The following is a 19,119-nucleotide window of genomic DNA, read 5'->3' on the forward strand; positions in this document are numbered from 1 at the left end:
CAGTTTAAAATTCGAAATAAATATACATGATCACTACACATAATGTACAACATGGTCAAGAATATGGATTCAATTTATTTATTATTAAAAAATGATCTAATAAAAAGAAAAGAGGATTTGTAGTAGTATCCAACGTCTATTAATACACGCAATACATGTAAATAGAGAAGTACATTCAAAAAAGACATTGCTCTTAAATCTTCTTCATCACTCTTCTCAAAAAATCACCATATGTGACTGAAATCAGGAAATGGGTTCTTGGAACTTCCTCTGGATTAAGTTTTATCCCTATTAATATCATATTTGAGAACTTACAGAATAAAAGAATAGAAGTAATGCATAATAATTCCATGAGTAAATAAAATGTAGATTTATGATTTGTAAATGCATTTTTTATAACAATCCGTTATTTCACAAGCTTTTGTTTCTCACACTACTGATACATTACTGCTATACATTACAAAAAAGTTTAGCGTTGTCATGTTAAACAGAATATTAAACAGAAAACTATATCTTGAACTATATTCAGCTTGAATGAACAGGTCTCCATTGTTGACATAACAGCAGTCACATACATACGACTATAAAAATCTCAGACTCATTTGAAACCAATGAGCATTAAAACAACCCAATATCTTCTATTCTTCAGGCTAGTATTACCTTGTTTACTAAAAATAATTTTTTAGATTTAAATGATCCTGTTCAGTACTTACCTTTATGAAATCATTCCTGTTTTTAAACTATTGCAAACTATCTTTCTCTTACTTTAAAATAGGGGTTCTCTTTTCACGCGAACCAAAAGAGGAACAAAAAGGGTTTCAGGCTAGACGCAATAATAGACAAAGTCTCTTGTAGCCTGACAAAATTGTCTTGTTCACACATTTATTTATTACTTAGCCACACTTATTGTGTTGCTTTATAAGAATGTAACATAATTAAATGTCCTGTGATCATGCCCCATTAATATAGGGTCATTTGAACAGCTGTACAGATTTGATCATTTGAACAAATATATAATAAATGGAATCATGTATTTGTTATACAATAAAATAATCTGTCCTCCAGGATATTTTCATCTTCAATTTTCTATTTAGCCTCTCATTTTCTGTTCTCGAGCCATCTGGCAGATTCCACAAGGGGCAAGGCAGGACATCATGACCCAGTCATCACAAACAGAGCCCTTCAAAAACACAGAATACATTTAATACAATCCATCAACACATTTGATCAAATTTCAACACTAAATTTCAGCACGCTCATACAAAATGTGTTGATAGTGATTATTAGTGACCTACACTGATATGATATTTGTTACGCATGCTGGTTCTCAATGCAACCATAGCTCCAGGTAAGAAGGGCAAACAGCAGCTTTCACCATGATCCTGTGCCACCTTACAACCCAAGATGCAGGGTATAAAAGTACCACAGAGACCTGGGAGAAAACCAGGGTCAGAATTTTTGATATTATTTAATGTTTATCTCCTTTTAATGAACACACTCACAGATGCCACAGTTGTCACAGCAGTCACAGATACTGGAGCTCCAGTCTGCGGAAGCAGAGGAGGTGGTGAAACTGGTAACCACTTGAGGCTGAGAATTGATTGTTTCTGTCCGATATGACATCACTATTGTGAAATAAAAACAAATTATGCAGTTGCTGACGATAATCAAACATTTCATAACACGTATTTCAGCATATGGTTTTATCTAAATTAAGTGTATTTAGGTTTTATCAGTTATAGATTCATTATAGTTCATATGTGATGGCATTTTTCAAATAATATGTTTAAATGTTGTCATCTCTCTCACCTGCTTTTGATCCGATACGTCTCTCTCGGTCTGGCAGATGGTGTTCAATTTCAGGTAGTTCTGTAAAGCCACCTCATGTGCAACGAAAGGGAGGAGAAACTTTACCTCTGGTGTTTATACCTGTTCTGATGTCATTTTTTTTTTCCCTTTACATGAGATGTGTGCTAATGGTGAGATCTCATGGTTTCCTCATATCTCTTGTAAAACAGAGGTAAAATGTTTGATTTGGGGGCAAGGAGTTCTCCACACCCTCCCATCAAGACATGTCAGACAAAGTACTATGTTATCTGGAAGCCATAAAAACACTTTAATGAGAATCTATTCTGTTCTACACCTACATAATGTACATGGGCATTGAAATCACTACAGAAACAGTCCAGTACATGTCAGGATTTCTTACTTCAGTAACACAACACACCTTTATATCATAGCATGTGCATTAGTCAAATGGATACATCTGTTCATCCATATTATTGAATTTGATAGATAGTTAAAGTCTGCATAAAGTGCAAAAAATTTGCAAAGTATTGAAACATTACAAGTGTATTTTTACTCAAGCCATTTACAAGAAAATGTATGTATTGTGACTATTGGTTCAGGTATAGGAGACAAACTGAGTGCAACTGAGTTTCAGCTCACCTAGACTTTAAATTATGTTAAATAAACATATACTGTATGCCCAACAGTTTTTCCTATGCTGCTATACTGTGGACTAGAACAAACATTTATTCAAGCATTAGGTCTCTGCAAATCAGCTCAATCTAACTTCTATATAGGTTCTTAATCCTAAACCCACTTGCCAATTGCATATTATGAAAATTAAAGGATGTTTGGATTATTAGAACTGATTTGTCACATCTTTAGGCATGCATGTGTAAAATCAAAAAAGTTATTTTTAAAGAGTCAGCTTCATATCAGTTCAAATAGTCAGCAGAGTTGTTTGACCTCTGTGTTTACACATTAAGGCATGTCTATGTTTCTTCTCTTCTAACTGAGTGCACTACATTTGTATAAATTGTACTAATTGTTTGTTTTTCCATTTGAGTCAATAAAGTCAGGCATTCAACATACAGTAATAGATTTTCAGCCCCTTTAGTAAATGTACTCTTTAACATACCCAAAGCCCTCTATAAACAGTTATGAAATTCCTCATATTTTTATTGTCCTCAACCTTATCTATATGAAAAAATATCCTTTAATGAAAAGAAAATAATTGATATACACAATCAAACACAGCAATATTTAGTTTGTTTCACATTTGATAGTTTTTAATGGCTAATCGCAGATTGTTTTACAGATTCTAAAGTTAGTTCCTCTTTTTAAGCCACTGGAACAACCTTATTGCCCAATGTCTGAAATTATGATTTGCACAAACATTCTGTCAAAGTTTCAAGTGCAATTGGTTAGAATAAGGGTAACGGATTTGAAACAATCATCTTTTCATTAGAAATGAGAAGCTTGGCAGTGCTATATGTTTAAATTGTATTTTTCAGAAATTATTACACTGGCAAGAATGTGTAACGGATGTGCGAAATTACTCTTGTCCGGTAGCCTACATAAAAAGGGGGAGATCAAAGTAAATTTAAAGTAGTGCAACCAACTACTCATATATCCTTGATATATATATACACTCTAAAAACAAACGGTGCTAAATAGCACTAAAAGTGGTTCATGGCTTGTAATCATAGGGGAACCATTTTTAGTGCCATATAATTGGCATTGGTGTTATTGTGAAGCAAACAAATCCTTTTGAGCTCCTGCGCATTTCTTCTCAAATGTGTTTGTATAACCTTAAATCTTATGCCTGCCCGCAGCTCAGTCATCTAACTTCCGTAATTCACCAGGATGCTCTTTCTTGCCTTCATGCAGGAGCTGATTCACATGCGCACGGTGTGTGTGTGTGTGTGTGTGTGTGTGTGTGCGTGCGTGCGTGCATGCGTGCGTGTGTGAGATAGAGAGAGATAGAGAGAGAGATACTGCGCTGTTTCTTATACTGTTGTCATATTTTTGTTGACATGATCATTTTAACCCTTTCCCCGCCAGCGTTTTTAAAAAAGTTGCCTGCTATCAATTTTTGTGATTTTCACAAAAGTTTCACAAAATACCTTCCAGAAAAAATTCTTCTATAAATATTTGAACATACAATATATCAAGTGAAAGAACACATCCTCTGCTTTCAAACAAATAAAAAAAAAACACTGGAAAAAATGATCCTATCTTCATTTGTTGAGTTTTTATCATCTTTCAAATATGGCTAGGTTTCTTCAAAAATACCACATTTTGAGCAAAAAGTTTAAATAATTGCATTTTTTGTAAAAGACTTTTGTAAGAGATCAGATCCTGAGTAATTATCAAAACATACACTGATTTTTGAATGTTTTTCATTAGTTGATGCTTCAGATCAGATTTTTATAAGTTGGTTAAGAGCACCATCTAGTGGATAATAAAGGAAATATAAATTACCATCAAAACTCGTCAGGAAATCGTCATTGGCAGGGAAATGTTTTTTCTTGTTTGACAAGATTACTCGTCAATGGTGGGGAAAGAGTTAAGTATTCAAAAAGAATAGAGATATGGTGACAGCCCTAAATTCAATGCAGAAATATATGCAGTATCCTACCACACATTTGAAGTGTTATAAAAAATTTTACCTGTGTTTTAGCAGGTACAGGGTCTTTTTTTACAATTTACAATTGTAAAAGTAGATCACCACACAAAAAAGTATGGGCTCCCCTAGTTTAGACCATAAGCGAACTACACCATGGTTGCTCGACTCCAACATCATCGTCACCAAGCATCGACAACTCTTAAACTTTATTAAACAAATTAAATACTGTGTACATCAACCTTTTGGGGGGGGGGATTTTGCCCATGTTTCATTGTTTTTTAGATTTTCAGGTGTAATGTTGTATTGTTAGAAAAGATCAGTCCTCAGTTAAATTAATCAGTAGTATTAAGGTATTATTGCCTTCTCTAAAGTTGTCATTAATATACATAAATATTCTGTTATTTGTTATTTGGCATGAGTCACATAGGCCCACTACCTATTTTCACTTCCAGGAAACAAACCAAGCAGTTCTTGTCTTTTAACAACATAATGAGGCAATGAGATGTTTTAGAATATTTTTTCACAAGGAATGTTTGTATAAAATGTATTAAATGTCCTAATATTACTAAGGCCTAGTCCTAAATTCATCTAAAGTCTGTCCCCAATGACTTACACTGGTGACTGAATCTAAACCACACACAATTCAGAGTGTGTGACTACTGATCTGTTTTTTGTACTTTGAAGAACAGATACTGAATGTGTCATGTAGAGTCATGTAAAGAGTTAAATATAGAGGTTTAGTACATTTGTTCATTTATAGTCAAACACAATATAAAATATATTGTCAGCATATGTGTGAAAAACACTTACAGTATCTCTAGAGCAAATTATTTAACCTCCTAAGACCTGAGCTTTGATTTGTCTTTTTTCAGATTTCTACCAGCTATTTTGGGGTTAGGAAAAACCAAAAAATATAATAACCAAATATTTTTCATTGAACATGAAGCAGTTTAATTGTCCACGTTTGTAGACAACTGGTTCAAGTTAAACAGAATTAAGTATGGTGCAAACAACTAAAAAATTTAGGAGGTTAAGTTAAGTTTTTACTGTTGTTTATATGTCTATGTGGTCTTCTTAATATGCTTTAAGACAAACCATGTGCAAATTCATCATACAACTCCATTGCTAAGTATTTTTCCCATAAAATTTGAGAATTGGATGATTAATTCCCGCAGTTTAAAATCACCCAGTTCATGTATACATTGTGTAAAACTGGCTTAACAGTTAATGTCTAAAATGCAGCATATATTTACAAATATTTGGTCCATGGTGGTGCAAAATTCTGCAGGTGGGGACTAATTTGCATATTTATAGATCCACCTATTCAAAATGAGGCAAGGGTGTGTTACATTCAAGCTGTTTTAAAGCATGAAGAAATGAATGTCACAGGAAAACTTTTACATACTGTATGCTATATTGTGATGTTCAAAGATGACTTTAAGTGATACAATTATTGACTACACAGGAATTAAAGTCATTCTCAATTCAAGATATGTTTTGAGTTAAACAAAGCATTATTTCCTTTATACAACGAGAATTGTCACTTCTTTTTTCAAGTGTGGCTTGACATGACTGGTATGCTACTGACTATTTATGTTTCCATCGCACAAAGAGTTGTTTACCATCACTAGTTACCATCACTACCATCGTATTACTCAACAATAAAGGTGTTAAATAGCAACGGTGCTATTTATGTATATTTACAATTTAACACCTTTATCCGAAGAGCGCATTGCTAAACCGCATGCAGCAGCATCAAAGACTCCTTGAATAAAACACCAGCTTGACATCATTAGATTTGTATAGGCTTATCCAACCCATATCACTATACCTCCTGCACTTGTGAGTGGTAAAGTAAACTGTATTTGCATGACCTTTTAATGAGGCCATTGCATGCAACTAATTTTAAACCACAGGAACTTTGACTACTTTTAGCTATTACAATAAACATTCAATTGAATACCTCATTAATTTAATATTTTTATATGAATTTAAACATGTTTTTAACAAATCAAATAGTCTGTTTGGAATATTGTGTAATCTGAGGTACATATACTGCAAAAAAATATATATATATAAGGAAACATTTGACGTACAGCTATAACTTGTATACTAGGTATAAGAGAAAACCCTTACAAATACAATTATTTATTTACTGCAAGTTATCTGCCATTGAAAACATAAATAGACCAAGACTAAATGAAAAAATTGATCAATGTATATGATTTTTTTATAAAACGGTTAGTTAGTCCAATCCTTGATTCTGATTGGTCAATAGCTGTGCTTTATTCAAAATAAAACACGGCTATGACCGCTTCACCCAACGGTTCTATTAATCACTGCGCCCTTAGCAACACCCTTGGCAACTACACATATCAGTTTGAGAACGGTTTGTTGTTTTTATTTGAACTTTCATGCATATTACACATTGGACTGTTGTTGTTCACGGTCAGGGACTATTTTTTTCTAGGAATGCTTTTATTGATTTAACCTTATGAAAGTTGCACTAATAAATTTATTTTTACTTTAATATTGTGTGGTAACTGTTTTATAAAAGCAATAATGTACTCGAGGCAAGTGCTGTATCGTGAATAACGGCTTTAAGGGATTGCTTCAACTGTTACTTATTCATGATACAGCACAGCCTCTCGTACCTTATTGCTTACAAATATTTCCAGTTAGCTTTGTGATGAAAGCAAAAAGAGAACAGAAAGAGAGAGAGAGCGAGAGAGAGGTAGGGAGAGAGAGAGGGGGGGGGCAGGAAACTTAAAAAATGTTTTCAGAAATTACCAGACCATCATCTTATCAAGGCCATTCGGACCCCACACAGACAGCAAAGAGAGAAAAGGAGAGAGAGCAGGTAAGATATTAAGTGTTTTTGCTTACAATATATTTTAACAGTCATAGAAATTAGTTATTGATGCACATATGGTAAACATTTTTAATGATTAAGATAGAGCAGCAGGTTGTTTTATTATTCTAAAAAAAAATTATTATTCTATTTTTATTATTATTATTAAGTTTAAGTCTCATTTCAACTTTTCTAACTAGTTTCAGTGTATTGTGAAGGATTTCTTTTTTTTTTAGAAAATCTTCTTGTGTAATGGTCATTTGCAATCTTATTGTGAAAACCAATTTTCTTGTGCTTTTTCAGTTATATTACTGCAGTAATAATAACACCTTTGTAGTAAAATGGTTCCAAAAAAGTGTTTAATTTAAGTTTTACGGCGACTTACGCTACTACATGCTGATGCAGCACTCTCACTTCCTTATAGTTGTAGTTTACCATGCCTTGCTTTATAAACCACAAATCTTTCAGTTTGAAAACTAGACAACATTACTTTTAATAACACAATTTTCAAAATATTGCAGCTTTACCATCCTTTCACCTGTTTATCTTTCAAAGTTTGACATGGTTTATAGAAAAAAAAAATTCAAGAAGCCAAAAGCAATTTCTTCATCCTCAGCAAACAGGGATTTCAAAATAGTGTTTTTTCAAATTAATGCAGTTTTATTTCCCTTTGGACACAACAGTAAGTTCCCCTTTGACATGTTTGTATTGATGTCCCCTAAAAGTCAGTTTCGTATGGTTTCGACTTCTCCTTTCAAATTTTTAACCCTCTGTCCTTTGATTTTTCTCTCATGCATGCAGTTTAACTGAAAGACAGCAGACATACTGTAAACAAGCTTGTGTGATTGACGAGTGCATCTGTATGTCTCACGGCTGTACACCATGGATAATGACACAACAACCATCTCTCTCTTTGAGGTAAGTGCATGTAGGCATCAAAGGCATTTGTGATCTTAGAATTCATTTATGATAAACCCTTTAAACAGTGCACATGTGAAAATTATCCACATACTGATATGTATTTTTATTCTCTCTTAAGGAGTACACAGATTATGGGGATTATGATGAAAACACTTCTAGCTTTCAAGATGACGCCAGCACTGCCCCCTGCAGCTTAAAAGAAACGTGGCTCTTTGTCGGCCGCTTCACCCCTGTGTCTTACCTGCTGGTGTTCATTTTGGCACTAGTGGGTAATGTTCTTGTGCTTTGTGTGATTCGCCGCTATAGGCAATCTCGGCACAGCCCCTGCTCCTTCTCATTGACAGACACCTTCCTGCTTCATTTGGCCATCTCTGATCTCCTTTTGGCTTTAACGCTGCCATTTTTTGCCGTGGAGTGGATCAATGGGTGGATATTCGGCTGGTTTGTGTGTAAGCTTGCCGGGGCACTGTTTTCACTCAATCTCTACTGTGGTGTGCTGTTCCTGGCCTGCATCAGCTTTGACCGCTACCTGGCTATAGTGCACGCCATTAATATCAGCTGGAGACGCAAGACCTGCCACGCTCAGCTTGCCTGTGCCGTCATATGGGTCACTTGCCTGGGACTGGCCATTGTTGACGTGCGCTACCGTGATGTGGAGAAGCTACAGTTCAGTAATATGTTTGTGTGCCAAATGGTGTTTTCTCATGAGACTACCCAGCAATGGCAGATTGGCTTGCAGTTTATAAGCCTGTTTCTTGGATTTGTACTTCCCCTATTGGTAATGCTCTACTGCTACCTTCGCATTTTCAAAGCATTGTGCAACACCACACCACGTAGGCAGAAACGCCGCCCGCTGAGGCTTATCATTTCTTTGGTGGTTGTGTTTGTGGTCAGTTGGGCACCTTATAACATCCTGAGAACGACAGATAGCCTGCGGTCGCTGGGTTTCTTTGACAACACCTGTCACATAAACAATGTGCTGGATGTTGGCATTGTGGTGACTGAAAGTCTGGGGTTAGCACACTGTGCTTTAAATCCACTACTCTATGGCCTTGTGGGGATGAAGTTTCGTCGTGAGCTTGCCCTGATGTGCAAAACTGTATTAGGACCCAAGGTGTGCAGTGGTTCAGCAAAATGGTCACATGGTTGGGGATCAACACGCAGGGCTCCTGGATCATTCAGCTCAGTGGACAGTGAGAATACCTCATATTTCTCTGCCGTGGCCTGAAAAACTCCAGAAGACAGAGAAGTGAAAGGAGAAATAAAAATGAAAGGATAAATAAAGATTGAGGAAAATAGAAAGGAACTGGAAAGTAACAAGAAGTTAGTATAGACTTGACGAATGACATCTATAGCCTACATGTTTTCATGTTTACTCTTTTATAAGCATGACATTGTCTAATACAGCAAATGTACTTTTTGAGAAGGTGAAAAAGACATTTTTTGTGGGTGCGTGCGTGCGTGCGTGAGTGTGTATGTGGTTTCATTTTGTTTACACATTTTCAAAAATGCTCTATCAAAGAAATGCATTTCTTGAAACTCTCACAGATTTTGTATATATGTCAGCAATTCTGATTTGTGACAGTTGGTTATTGTTACCAACAGGAACTGAAACCATTGTCCATTTTTCACAGTTTTTCTTCATTTTATCTTTTTATTAAATAAACAAAATGTTCATTATTTGTTTTGCTCTCTTGCAGTGTATAACATCATTTTGAATAATTTTTCTTAACCATCTCAATGATTTTTGATTGACATATTGTCACTCACAAATACTAGTAGTCATGGACATTAATGGATTTTTTTATTATTATTATCATTACCTTATTGTCATTTTTGCTATTTCTATATTTTTCTAAGAATTTCCTGTACATTTTTGTTAAATTGTAATAAAGATCTCAAAGCAATGTGAAATCTTTTTTTTCGATTTTACTGTAATGCCAGCTTTTTTGTTGCTATAATTATTTCAAGAACCAGAATTTAATAACATCTACAAAATTGCAATGTCCACAATATCTTTCATATTCACTTTCACACTAACACAATTTAGTATCGACAGTTCACATAAAAGCCTTCAAGGCCCAGCCATGAGTTAACATGCAGTACTGGGCAAAAGTCTTAGGCCATCATGCCAGATTTGTTGTTTTTTGCAATGTTATAGTGATCATATATAATTATTTCTCAGTCTCTTTAATAGAATACATCCAGAAATACAGGAAATGTGTATATAGTATTAAAAACTGTATACAAATGTAAACTGATGTGTCAAGTTTTTAGGGTAAACTCCCTTTCCACTTGAGCAATAGTAGGAAACTGCAGGATCTCTTAAACCTAAATAAAATTAAAATCCTAATTTCAAGAACTTAGTCTTTTTACTTCATTCTGCTCAAAAACGCTAAAGATTTGTTTTGTGCCAACAGATGTCACACTAAACACCGACGGTGCCTAAAAATGACATTTAGTTCTGAAAATATAATTTTTTCTCACATTTCCTGTATTTTATTACAAAAAGCAGAGAAATGCCAGTAAAGGGATCGAATATATGTTGAAATAAGGGTCTGAGGTATTCAGGAGGATGAAGATTAACCTTTGTTAATGCATGGTTAATCTAGTAAAATAAAAACATGCCTACGTGTTTCAGCCAACAAGGCTTTCATCAGGGCTTGAAGTGTTTGACAAACAGCTCACTTAAGATCAGTAATCAATTGAGCCTCATTCCTGTATTTTATGTTTGTATAAAATATATTGAAAAATAAATATGGCTGGATATTAAAACATCTAAAACAACAAGTCTGGTGGTGGGGGGCTAAAACTTTTGCACAGTACTATGAAAGCACTGTCAATTATTTGGTAGCCATGCTGTAATGGGGTTTAGAATAAATAAATCCATTTTTACGTTAAAGCGTAACTAAACCCCTGGTCAGAGCCTGACTCCACCCACTGGCAATATTTGAAAAATGCAAGAAAAGTGGGCAGATCCCAAGGAGATAGAGGGGACGAACTAAGTGTGTGGTGAGATCGTAACAAGGGCGTGGTGATCTTGAACCTGCTTACGTCACGAGTCATTTTTTGGACCCAACATCCAATAGGAAAATTCAACTGCAGTAGCCACCGTTCAACCTGAAGAGGGCAGCACTCAGACGTTTTTACACCATTTATAGGAGTATTGAAACACTTTACATCCAAATGTCAAAAAACTTACTAAAATCAATGAACAGCACTAATAAAGCCCCATTCTTACAGATCATTAACTAAAAAAAGTTGGTTTAGGGTTTAGTTACTCTTTAAGGATAACAAGTGGCTCTAAAACATTGACCTCAAGATGAAAGCATTCTAAACTGATTTCAGCCAGTACAGATCACCATCTGTTATGACATCATTCTGCACTTCAACTTTTATGAGGTAAGATAACCTATTTGGATATTTAAAAGAGGGATGAGCTACTATGCCCTTCCCTAGTTTGCTGTTTCAGTGGAAAATACGTCAATGCATTGAAAAAAGCTGCACGTCAACGGACTTCAGTGCTTTACGTGTTGAAATTACGTAACAAACAGTGTAGTTATAATAGTTGGCGAGAATAAAAGAACACCACAATTAATGTATATACATTTAAAACTATATCATAATTTATATTGTGTGTGTGCGTGCGCCTGCGCGTTCGTGTGTGTGTGCGTGCGTGTGTGTGTGTCAATCACTCTAAAAATGGCTGGGTTATTTTTAACCCATGATGGGTAAATATTGGAAGGAACACATGCTGATTTAAAAATTATGCAATGGGTCAATTTTAACACAAAAGTGTGTTTTGTCTTAACCAAACATGGCAATAACCAAGCCATTTTTAGAGTGATGAAATGTTTGGTCAGCACTGCCAAACGTTTTTGTGTTTAAATCCATTTAATGTAGAAAATTGTAAAGGCCAGTAACAAATTGTGATTTAGAGAAAAGAGGAGACTGATTTTAAGGAAAAATAGGATCTCTGTGATACGTTGGAGTTCACCTAATGAAGCATGTGTGCTTCACCTGTGAAAACTGTAATGATTTAATTGTAAAGAATATTCTGTGAAAATATATAACACTGTTATGACTAAGTTCATGTCAAAGATTAAAGTAAAATCAGTGACTGAAATCCAACTACTTTCTGGATTTCACAGGGTCATAAATAAGAGTAAGATGGTTAGAGAGTCCAAGCAGGGGTAGATCACATCCTGATGAGAAAAGTCATAGGTGGTGTTTCGCATTTGTTCTTGGGGTGGCACCTACCGGCAAACAAGGGTACTGCATGCTTTGAGATTAGCGCGTGAGTGCAGCTTCGTGATTTTTAATGGTTAAATTCATTAACCCTCAATATTAGAGATCCTAGGGACATTGTGTGCCATTTTGATTTTGATTTTTAAACTATCTTGACTGTGATTATTGAATATTGCCCAAAATTGCCAGAGGTTAATAATTTTTGATAAATTTTAGAATTGTTTTCAGTTTTTTAATAAGTTTAAAATGGCTAATCTAGGCAAAAACCGACACATATAGGGACAAAAATGCCCCATTGAAAACTATTATAACTACCATTTTTTATCCCCCATTTATTTTAACATAAACTAATACATTTGTGTCAATATATCATTTTAAACAACTGCCTTCAAGTTTTGGTTTTTATACTTGTCCACCAGGTGGCGCTATGCTTTTTACCATTTCATGCATTCATCAAAATGTCACAATTTTTGCTATTTTCTGTGGACCGCATTGCTACTGAAAAGATAAACCTTTTATGTTGAAAAATGATGTCTGAGTGGTAAAGGGGTGGGGTGATGTTGGGGTGGGGTCGGGACGGTGTTGAGTGGGGCAGAGGGGCATATTCAACATATCCAAATTCTTCTCTCTTTGAAGGCCACATTCTGCGTTATAAACTAATTCAGTAATAAAAACGATGAAAGGCCAGAACCGAAACAAAATCAATAAAAAAAACATGGTTCTCGCTCATGTTATGCAAGTACACTGCTATAAGTATGAACAGTATAGCAGAAGTAGTGAAAATGGCAATGCATTACAGCACACACAAGGCTAAATAATCAAGCACTCCAATCATGGCCAATCATAAATAAGTCTTATAATAACAATAATGTGTTTATGCTGATTGTAATAAATGCTTTTCTACCAATAGTTGTAGTTTTACATTTGTAGCTGTATTTTGGCACATCAAACACTAGAGGGCACTATTGGCATACTCAACTGTAGAAATCTCAATGATGTAATGTTTACTACAAGTGTGTGAGATATATTAGACCTTAGTAGCAGGGCAGAAGTCAAACAAAAGTTTCCGGGGTGTGGATAAGAGTGAGCTAGAAAGCTATACTGTATGTTCAAATGCTAACCTTAAACTGTAAGTAAGACGAAACCAAAACATCTGTGATCGTCGTTAAACACTCTTTATTCATCTTTCAACCCTTCACATGGAAACAGGCACTGTGTTTACATGATCAACAAACGACTCAAACAAACAGATCAATCGAGAACAAGACAGGAGAGATAGTAACGGAGAGATAGAGAAAGCGAAATAGACATCTTGTGTGAGAAACAGGAACATGAGCACACTTGTAAGTTTAAGTTTATTTCTGCTTTCCGTGTCATTTGAGTCTTTTCTCCTAACCCTATTGGCCTGCGCGCTCGGGTTCAAGACATATCGTTTGCAGTGTCATCGCGTTTTATGTTTGTTTGCCTAACACACAGACACGTCTACTAAACTTTAATATTAAACACTAACCAAACAAACTGTGCGCAGCTATCTTAACATATGATGTAGTATTTTTACACCATACTTAAGGTACTAAGGTTTAAAAACAGACATATCTCTGTTTGTGTATCTTATCAATCTCATGACACGGAGCTCGCTGACACAGGATCCGTTTGCGTGCCCGGGCGCGTGCAGCACTTAGGTTCTTAGGAAAGTCCGCTTTCACTTTGTTGCACCATCATGTGAAACCCCACCATGTGATTCTTAACTCACAGGAAATTCCTCAATACGGTTCATAAATCAGCTCAAGTAGCTATAGGCATATATAAACCATCTCCTTGCAGCACACAGTGTTTTTAGGCTTTTATTGTAGTCAGACATGGATGTAGACCTGCATGGACTGTTTAAGAATAACAAAACCTTTGATTATGATGATGATTACGTGTATACTGATGAGGACTCTCAGCCCTGCCAATCCTGTGGCTTCGTAACGGTCTTCATCCCACTGCTGTATTCAGTGGGGCTGTTATGGGGATTGCTAGGAAATGGGCTGGTTCTGCTGACATTGTGGAGTAAGAGACGTAAATTGAGTGTGATGGACATCTTCATCCTCCATTTGGGTATAGCTGATGTTCTCCTGATGCTGACACTGCCCCTCTGGGCTGTAGATGCAGTGAGAGGATGGATTATGGGCACAGGGTCCTGCAAACTGGCCGGAGCTTTGTTCAAGGTAAGAGCATGGTTTAGTGCGAGTTTGAGTCTTAGATTTTTTGACTTGTTTTGAATGTAAACCATTGCATTTGCCTGTGCGTTCAGGAGACGTTTTTATCCAAAGCAACTTGGAGTGCATTCAAAGTGCACATTTTATTATGTGGGATCCATGGAAATCAAACCCGAGTGCTAATGCAATGCTCTACCAATTGAGCTACAGGAGTGAAAAATCAAAGTTTTGTAATGGGGAATTGTTTTTTTTATGTAATGGGAAAAAATATCTATGTCATATATGCACTTATATACAGTATATAGGTCATATATGCATATATTTTCAAATTTTATACTGATAGGGACCCCCGCATATAATGAACCTATAGAAAAGAGAACACTTTCCTAAAATATATATCTATTTAAAAAAAACATAAAGGGGCAGTTTACCAGATAGGGTTTAGATTGATCATAGACTAGGCCTTAGTCATATTAGGACATTTAAGTCGTTTTTACAAACATACCTTACAAAAACCAATACTGGTGTGCATCTTTAGACAAGACGTTGGCAATGATATGTTAAGATATGTCAGTACAAGGTATTTTTAAATTGGGGCAGCTCAAACATGCATTTTAGTCTGGGACTAGCATGAGCCCTGTCGGGGTAACCGCCCCTTAGATAAATAGCAATTGTGATGTAAGGACAGCAGATGATTTGCAAACTTAAAGGAGACAGAGAATGAAAAACCATTTTTACCTTGTCTTTGTTGAAAAATGGTAGTCTACCCGCATTCACGAACATACAAAAAGTGCTAGACATGCTAAACATCTCAGTCTCATAGAAATTCCTCTTTTAGAAATGTCAGCCAGATAAAAAAGGAGAGGTCCCGCACACTATCCACTTGCAAAAATAGAAAAGATTTATTACAACGTTTCGATCTTTCGATCTCGTTTCGATCGAAAGATCGAAACGTTGTAATAAATCTTTTCTATTTTTGCAAGTGGATAGTGTGCGGGACCTCTCCTTCTTTATCAGTCTATATTTGGACTTTCGAGTCCTTTTTTCCTACGCACCTATCGCACACAGGTGTGCGACGTTTATGTGATAGAAATGTCAGCCAGAAAACAGCCCAATCTGAAAAACTGATGCCTATGACATCACAGGCATCTCACTGCCCCTCCACTTTAAAATAATTGGCTACATTTTTTGAGTGGCAGCAAAGTCAGCCAATCAGTAATGAGATTGCAAGTTATGCCAGTAGGGGGAGCCAAATAGGTGCAAAACCACTTGTTTAAAATCCCCCACCCTAACAGAGCTATCTGAGAGAGGTTTTTAGGAAGCTTCTAAGGCATTACAGACCCAAACAAAAAAAATGTTTGTCTACATGTCACATCAAAGAACAAGGATAAATACCCCGTTCAATCATTCTATGTCACCTTTAAATATTTGACTGGTACACAGCTTGACTTTTCTAAATGTTTACTTTATTATTTTTGGGGGGACCCCTTGGAACTTTCTTGGGGGACGCCAGTTTGAAAACCCTGCTATACACTACAGGCTAATAAGTTTTGTATTAACAGTTCCTTTATCTTTCTTCATCAGATAAATTTATACTGTTGTATCTTCATCCTGGCCCTCATTGGTCTTGAACGTTACCTGTCCAGTGTCCGTGGAGTAGAGATGTTTTCTCGTAATCATCCCAGTGCGGTTCACCTCAGCTGCGTGATTGTCTGGTTCATCAGCCTGCTCCTTTCCATTCCTGACTGGATTTATCTGGAAGCCATCATGAATGAAACGACTCCGGAGAAATGGCAATGCGATCACGTTTACCCCAATAATGGCATGCGTATTTCCATCCGTCTTTTACTTTTTGTCGTGGGTGTTATTTTGCCTGCACTTATGCTGCTGTTCTGTAGCATCTTGCCGTATGTACAGAGCAGAACCAGTGGATCGCAGAAGAAGAAGGACATAAGAACATGTGTCTTTGTAGCGCTAGGGCTGGCGTGCATTCTTGGCTGGACTCCATATAACGTTGCCTTCGTTGTGGACACTCTCTCCACATCAACAGCTTCAAAATGGTGTGAAGGAAAGCGATGGACAGCTGTCGATGCAACAGCCGTTTTGGGGCTTCTCCATTGTGTGGCCAAACCTGTGATTTACCTCTGCTTCTCTAAAGAGTTTCAGCGACGTGCTATGTCTATGGTGAAGTTAAAATGTTTTGATGAAGACAGCAATGAGGTTTCGCTTTGGGACTGCGGTGAGGGAAGCGGTTGTGCTGGCGTTCAGCAAGAGGAACAGAGTTCACTTCATCCTATAAATGACATTAATCAAACACCAAAAACCCAGGATCAGAACGTGTGAGGAAACATGGATCATGTTGAATACTGTATCTCATTAATAATTTATTTTATTTACAACATAATTTATTCAACTAAAAAGCTTCAGATACAATCACACAAAGTTATGAAATAGCTTATTGGTGGTTGATGGATGGGTTTTTAACATTTGTTTCTGGGATTTTTGTCTTGTTTCTGTACAGAGATGTGTTCCTGTAACTCAACTTGAAAGTACGGTGCTAGAAATGTCAATGGGTTGGATAACGGAATAGTTAGTTGCGTAATGCATTAACAGTTATGGATGCTAAATAGCCTTTCATTGGAAAATGATAAATATGTCCAGTTATTTTCTTATTTGCACTTTAATATTTTTTACTTTCATACGTTGTCAAATGTATTATTTTATGTTGGCTTGTCTTGAGTCTTGTGAAATAGTGTTTTGAAATCATAGGTGTAGGGATGATGATAAGTGGGATACATGTCATAAACCTAATCAACTCATCATGAATATTAATAAGGTGATGTAACATTTTCCCAAAAGCTCTTGCTGAAGTATAAGTAGTTTACTACAAGACATTACTGTATCATGCTACTGGAGCTTTCAGTTCCCAGAGGCTTGGTCTTAAAGTGGTAGCCGGCTATGTTTTTTTTTAAAGTAGCCATGAAAGGGAAGTAGCGATTGTCTTATTTTCATGTCATGATGTATATCCAAGTGAAAATCCAGTGCTTCTGAAATGAGAAAAAGTGTAGGGCAGGAGCTGGGTCATGTTGCCTTCATGCAATTCCTCGTGACAGGAAGTAAAGAGAGATTGTTTCAAGTAGGGGAAGAGATTAGTGTTTTTGAGTAGATTTAGAGAGCACATGAATTAAAAAATAATAAATAATGAAGCTCACAGATCAGTCATTTATAAAGATAGCATGCTATTCCTTGAAAAATGGTTTTAATTTCAGTTATGATGACTTTAACAGGCTAAACCCATGTATTCGCTAATAATAATAATCCAATGTTCTGTGTAATGATCTGTATTTACAGTCATTATTTAAAAAATTATTTAGATGATTCTGGTTTGTAGCTACGAATACTGATTGCATTGAAAAGCTGTTTAAAGCTGCTGTAAGGAATCGGATACTAATATCCATATCAAAACATTGAGCACATCTGTCGAATATGTTTCAGATCGACTGTGAGGTTCTTAGCAAGGCATGATGTGTTTTACTGGTAAATAGACTTTGAAAGGGAAGTGAAAAGGTATTGTATAAGCATGTTGTGTTATGTTGATGAAAAATGATTGAGAAAAATATTTCATTATAATAATTTATTGGCACTTATGCTTGTTTGTTGTTAAATAAAATCTAATTTCAAGTTGTGGGTCATGAGTTCTTCTATACCAACATTACACAACATTTACTCCCCTTAGTTTTCCTCTTCATGGAATTTTAGAGAAAGTATTCCACCCTTGCTCTTCAAGTACATGATGAAACATGGGAATTGGGGAAAAAACTTTGTAGGAATTTTTCTGGAATCTCCTTGAAAAGCAATGTCAACACACATGAGTAGAGAGAGAAAGAGGTTCATTGTATAAGATCTAGGCTTGTGCTGTGCTGACAGGAGTGTCCTTCTGAATACTTTCATCATGCTAAACAACAAAAGGCTCTGTGTCTTTGTTCAAAGCAGGGGGATAAGACAAAAAGTTAAACAATTATTTTTTTCTAAACAATCAGATGAAACATGTTTAACTTGTGATCATGTTATCATAGATTTAGTATTTTGAATAGAATTAATCACAGCTCTGGTATTTAAGCTTCTATTCAAATTTTCTATTCAGTTTCTACTTTGACACACTGTTAAAAACTCTTTGCCTATACAGTAAACACAAAAATAGACACACATTTTAGCACTCCACCCCATTTCCTCTTTTGCAAAACACATGATAGTAAAGATCACACAGTGATTGCATAGTCATGTGTTATATTATTAAATTCCCAGCAGATATTTTTCCTCTTTAGTCACCATTATATAAACAAACATCCTGATATTATTAAACATAAGTGGATTTTGTTTAGTGACATATTAGGATGAGTTTACTGAATTAAGACTATTCACATTAGGCTACTCTGTAAGTAAGGACAGGAAGTTGCTATTTGCAAGTTTTTTGTGAGAAC

General features: G+C 35.8%; 3 protein-coding genes across 4 annotated transcripts; 2 read left to right on the forward strand and 1 right to left on the reverse strand.

Moving 5' to 3' along the window:
- Positions 1-1,047: 1,047 nt before the first annotated feature.
- cnfn (cornifelin) lies at positions 1,048-1,912 on the reverse strand. The gene is made up of 4 exons (XM_065245855.1): positions 1,810-1,912; positions 1,503-1,625; positions 1,296-1,432; positions 1,048-1,180 (listed from the first exon to the last, which is right to left on the reverse strand). Exons 2-4 carry the CDS (start codon positions 1,621-1,623, stop codon positions 1,091-1,093), a joined length of 348 nt encoding a protein of 115 aa, XP_065101927.1. The 5' UTR covers positions 1,624-1,625; positions 1,810-1,912; the 3' UTR covers positions 1,048-1,090.
- Positions 1,913-6,975: 5,063 nt separating this feature from the next.
- cxcr3.2 (chemokine (C-X-C motif) receptor 3, tandem duplicate 2) lies at positions 6,976-10,542 on the forward strand. Its single transcript, XM_065245856.2, has 3 exons — positions 6,976-7,277; positions 8,070-8,186; positions 8,308-10,542. The coding sequence occupies exons 2-3, from the start codon at positions 8,151-8,153 to the stop codon at positions 9,415-9,417; spliced, it is 1,146 nt and encodes a 381-aa protein (XP_065101928.1). The 5' UTR covers positions 6,976-7,277; positions 8,070-8,150; the 3' UTR covers positions 9,418-10,542.
- A 2,905-nt stretch (positions 10,543-13,447) lies between these two features.
- Positions 13,448-18,319, forward strand: LOC135743437 (C-X-C chemokine receptor type 3-like). 2 transcript variants are annotated; one of them, XM_065261150.2, is made up of 3 exons: positions 13,449-13,780; positions 14,436-14,647; positions 16,223-18,319. In XM_065261150.2, the coding sequence occupies exons 2-3, from the start codon at positions 14,513-14,515 to the stop codon at positions 16,979-16,981; spliced, it is 894 nt and encodes a 297-aa protein (XP_065117222.1). In that variant the 5' UTR covers positions 13,449-13,780; positions 14,436-14,512; the 3' UTR covers positions 16,982-18,319. The 2 variants fall into 2 exon arrangements, with proteins under 2 accessions (XP_065117221.1, XP_065117222.1); XM_065261149.2 differs by having other exon boundaries at positions 13,448-14,647.
- Positions 18,320-19,119: the final 800 nt, after the last annotated feature.

The sequence above is a fragment of the Paramisgurnus dabryanus genome, chromosome 13, assembly GCF_030506205.2.
Source record: "Paramisgurnus dabryanus chromosome 13, PD_genome_1.1, whole genome shotgun sequence".
Lineage (NCBI taxonomy): Eukaryota > Metazoa > Chordata > Actinopteri > Cypriniformes > Cobitidae > Paramisgurnus > Paramisgurnus dabryanus.

Excerpts from the sequence above, each read along its gene's own strand:
- cnfn (XM_065245855.1), bottom strand. The coding sequence starts at position 1,623 with ATGTCATATCGGACAGAAACAATCAATTCTCAGCCTCAAGTGGTTACC. Across the intron at positions 1,433-1,502 it reads CTGTGACAACTGTGGCATCT|GTCTCTGTGGTACTTTTATA; the intron begins GTGAGTGTGTTC and ends GTTTTCTCCCAG. Across the intron at positions 1,181-1,295 it reads GTAACAAATATCATATCAGT|GGCTCTGTTTGTGATGACTG; the intron begins GTAGGTCACTAA and ends GTGTTTTTGAAG.
- cxcr3.2 (XM_065245856.2), top strand. The coding sequence starts at position 8,151 with ATGGATAATGACACAACAACCATCTCTCTCTTTGAG. Across the intron at positions 8,187-8,307 it reads CAACCATCTCTCTCTTTGAG|GAGTACACAGATTATGGGGA; the intron begins GTAAGTGCATGT and ends TTCTCTCTTAAG.
- LOC135743437 (XM_065261149.2), top strand. The coding sequence starts at position 14,297 with ATGGATGTAGACCTGCATGGACTGTTTAAGAATAACAAAACCTTTGAT. Across the intron at positions 14,648-16,222 it reads TGGCCGGAGCTTTGTTCAAG|ATAAATTTATACTGTTGTAT; the intron begins GTAAGAGCATGG and ends TTTCTTCATCAG.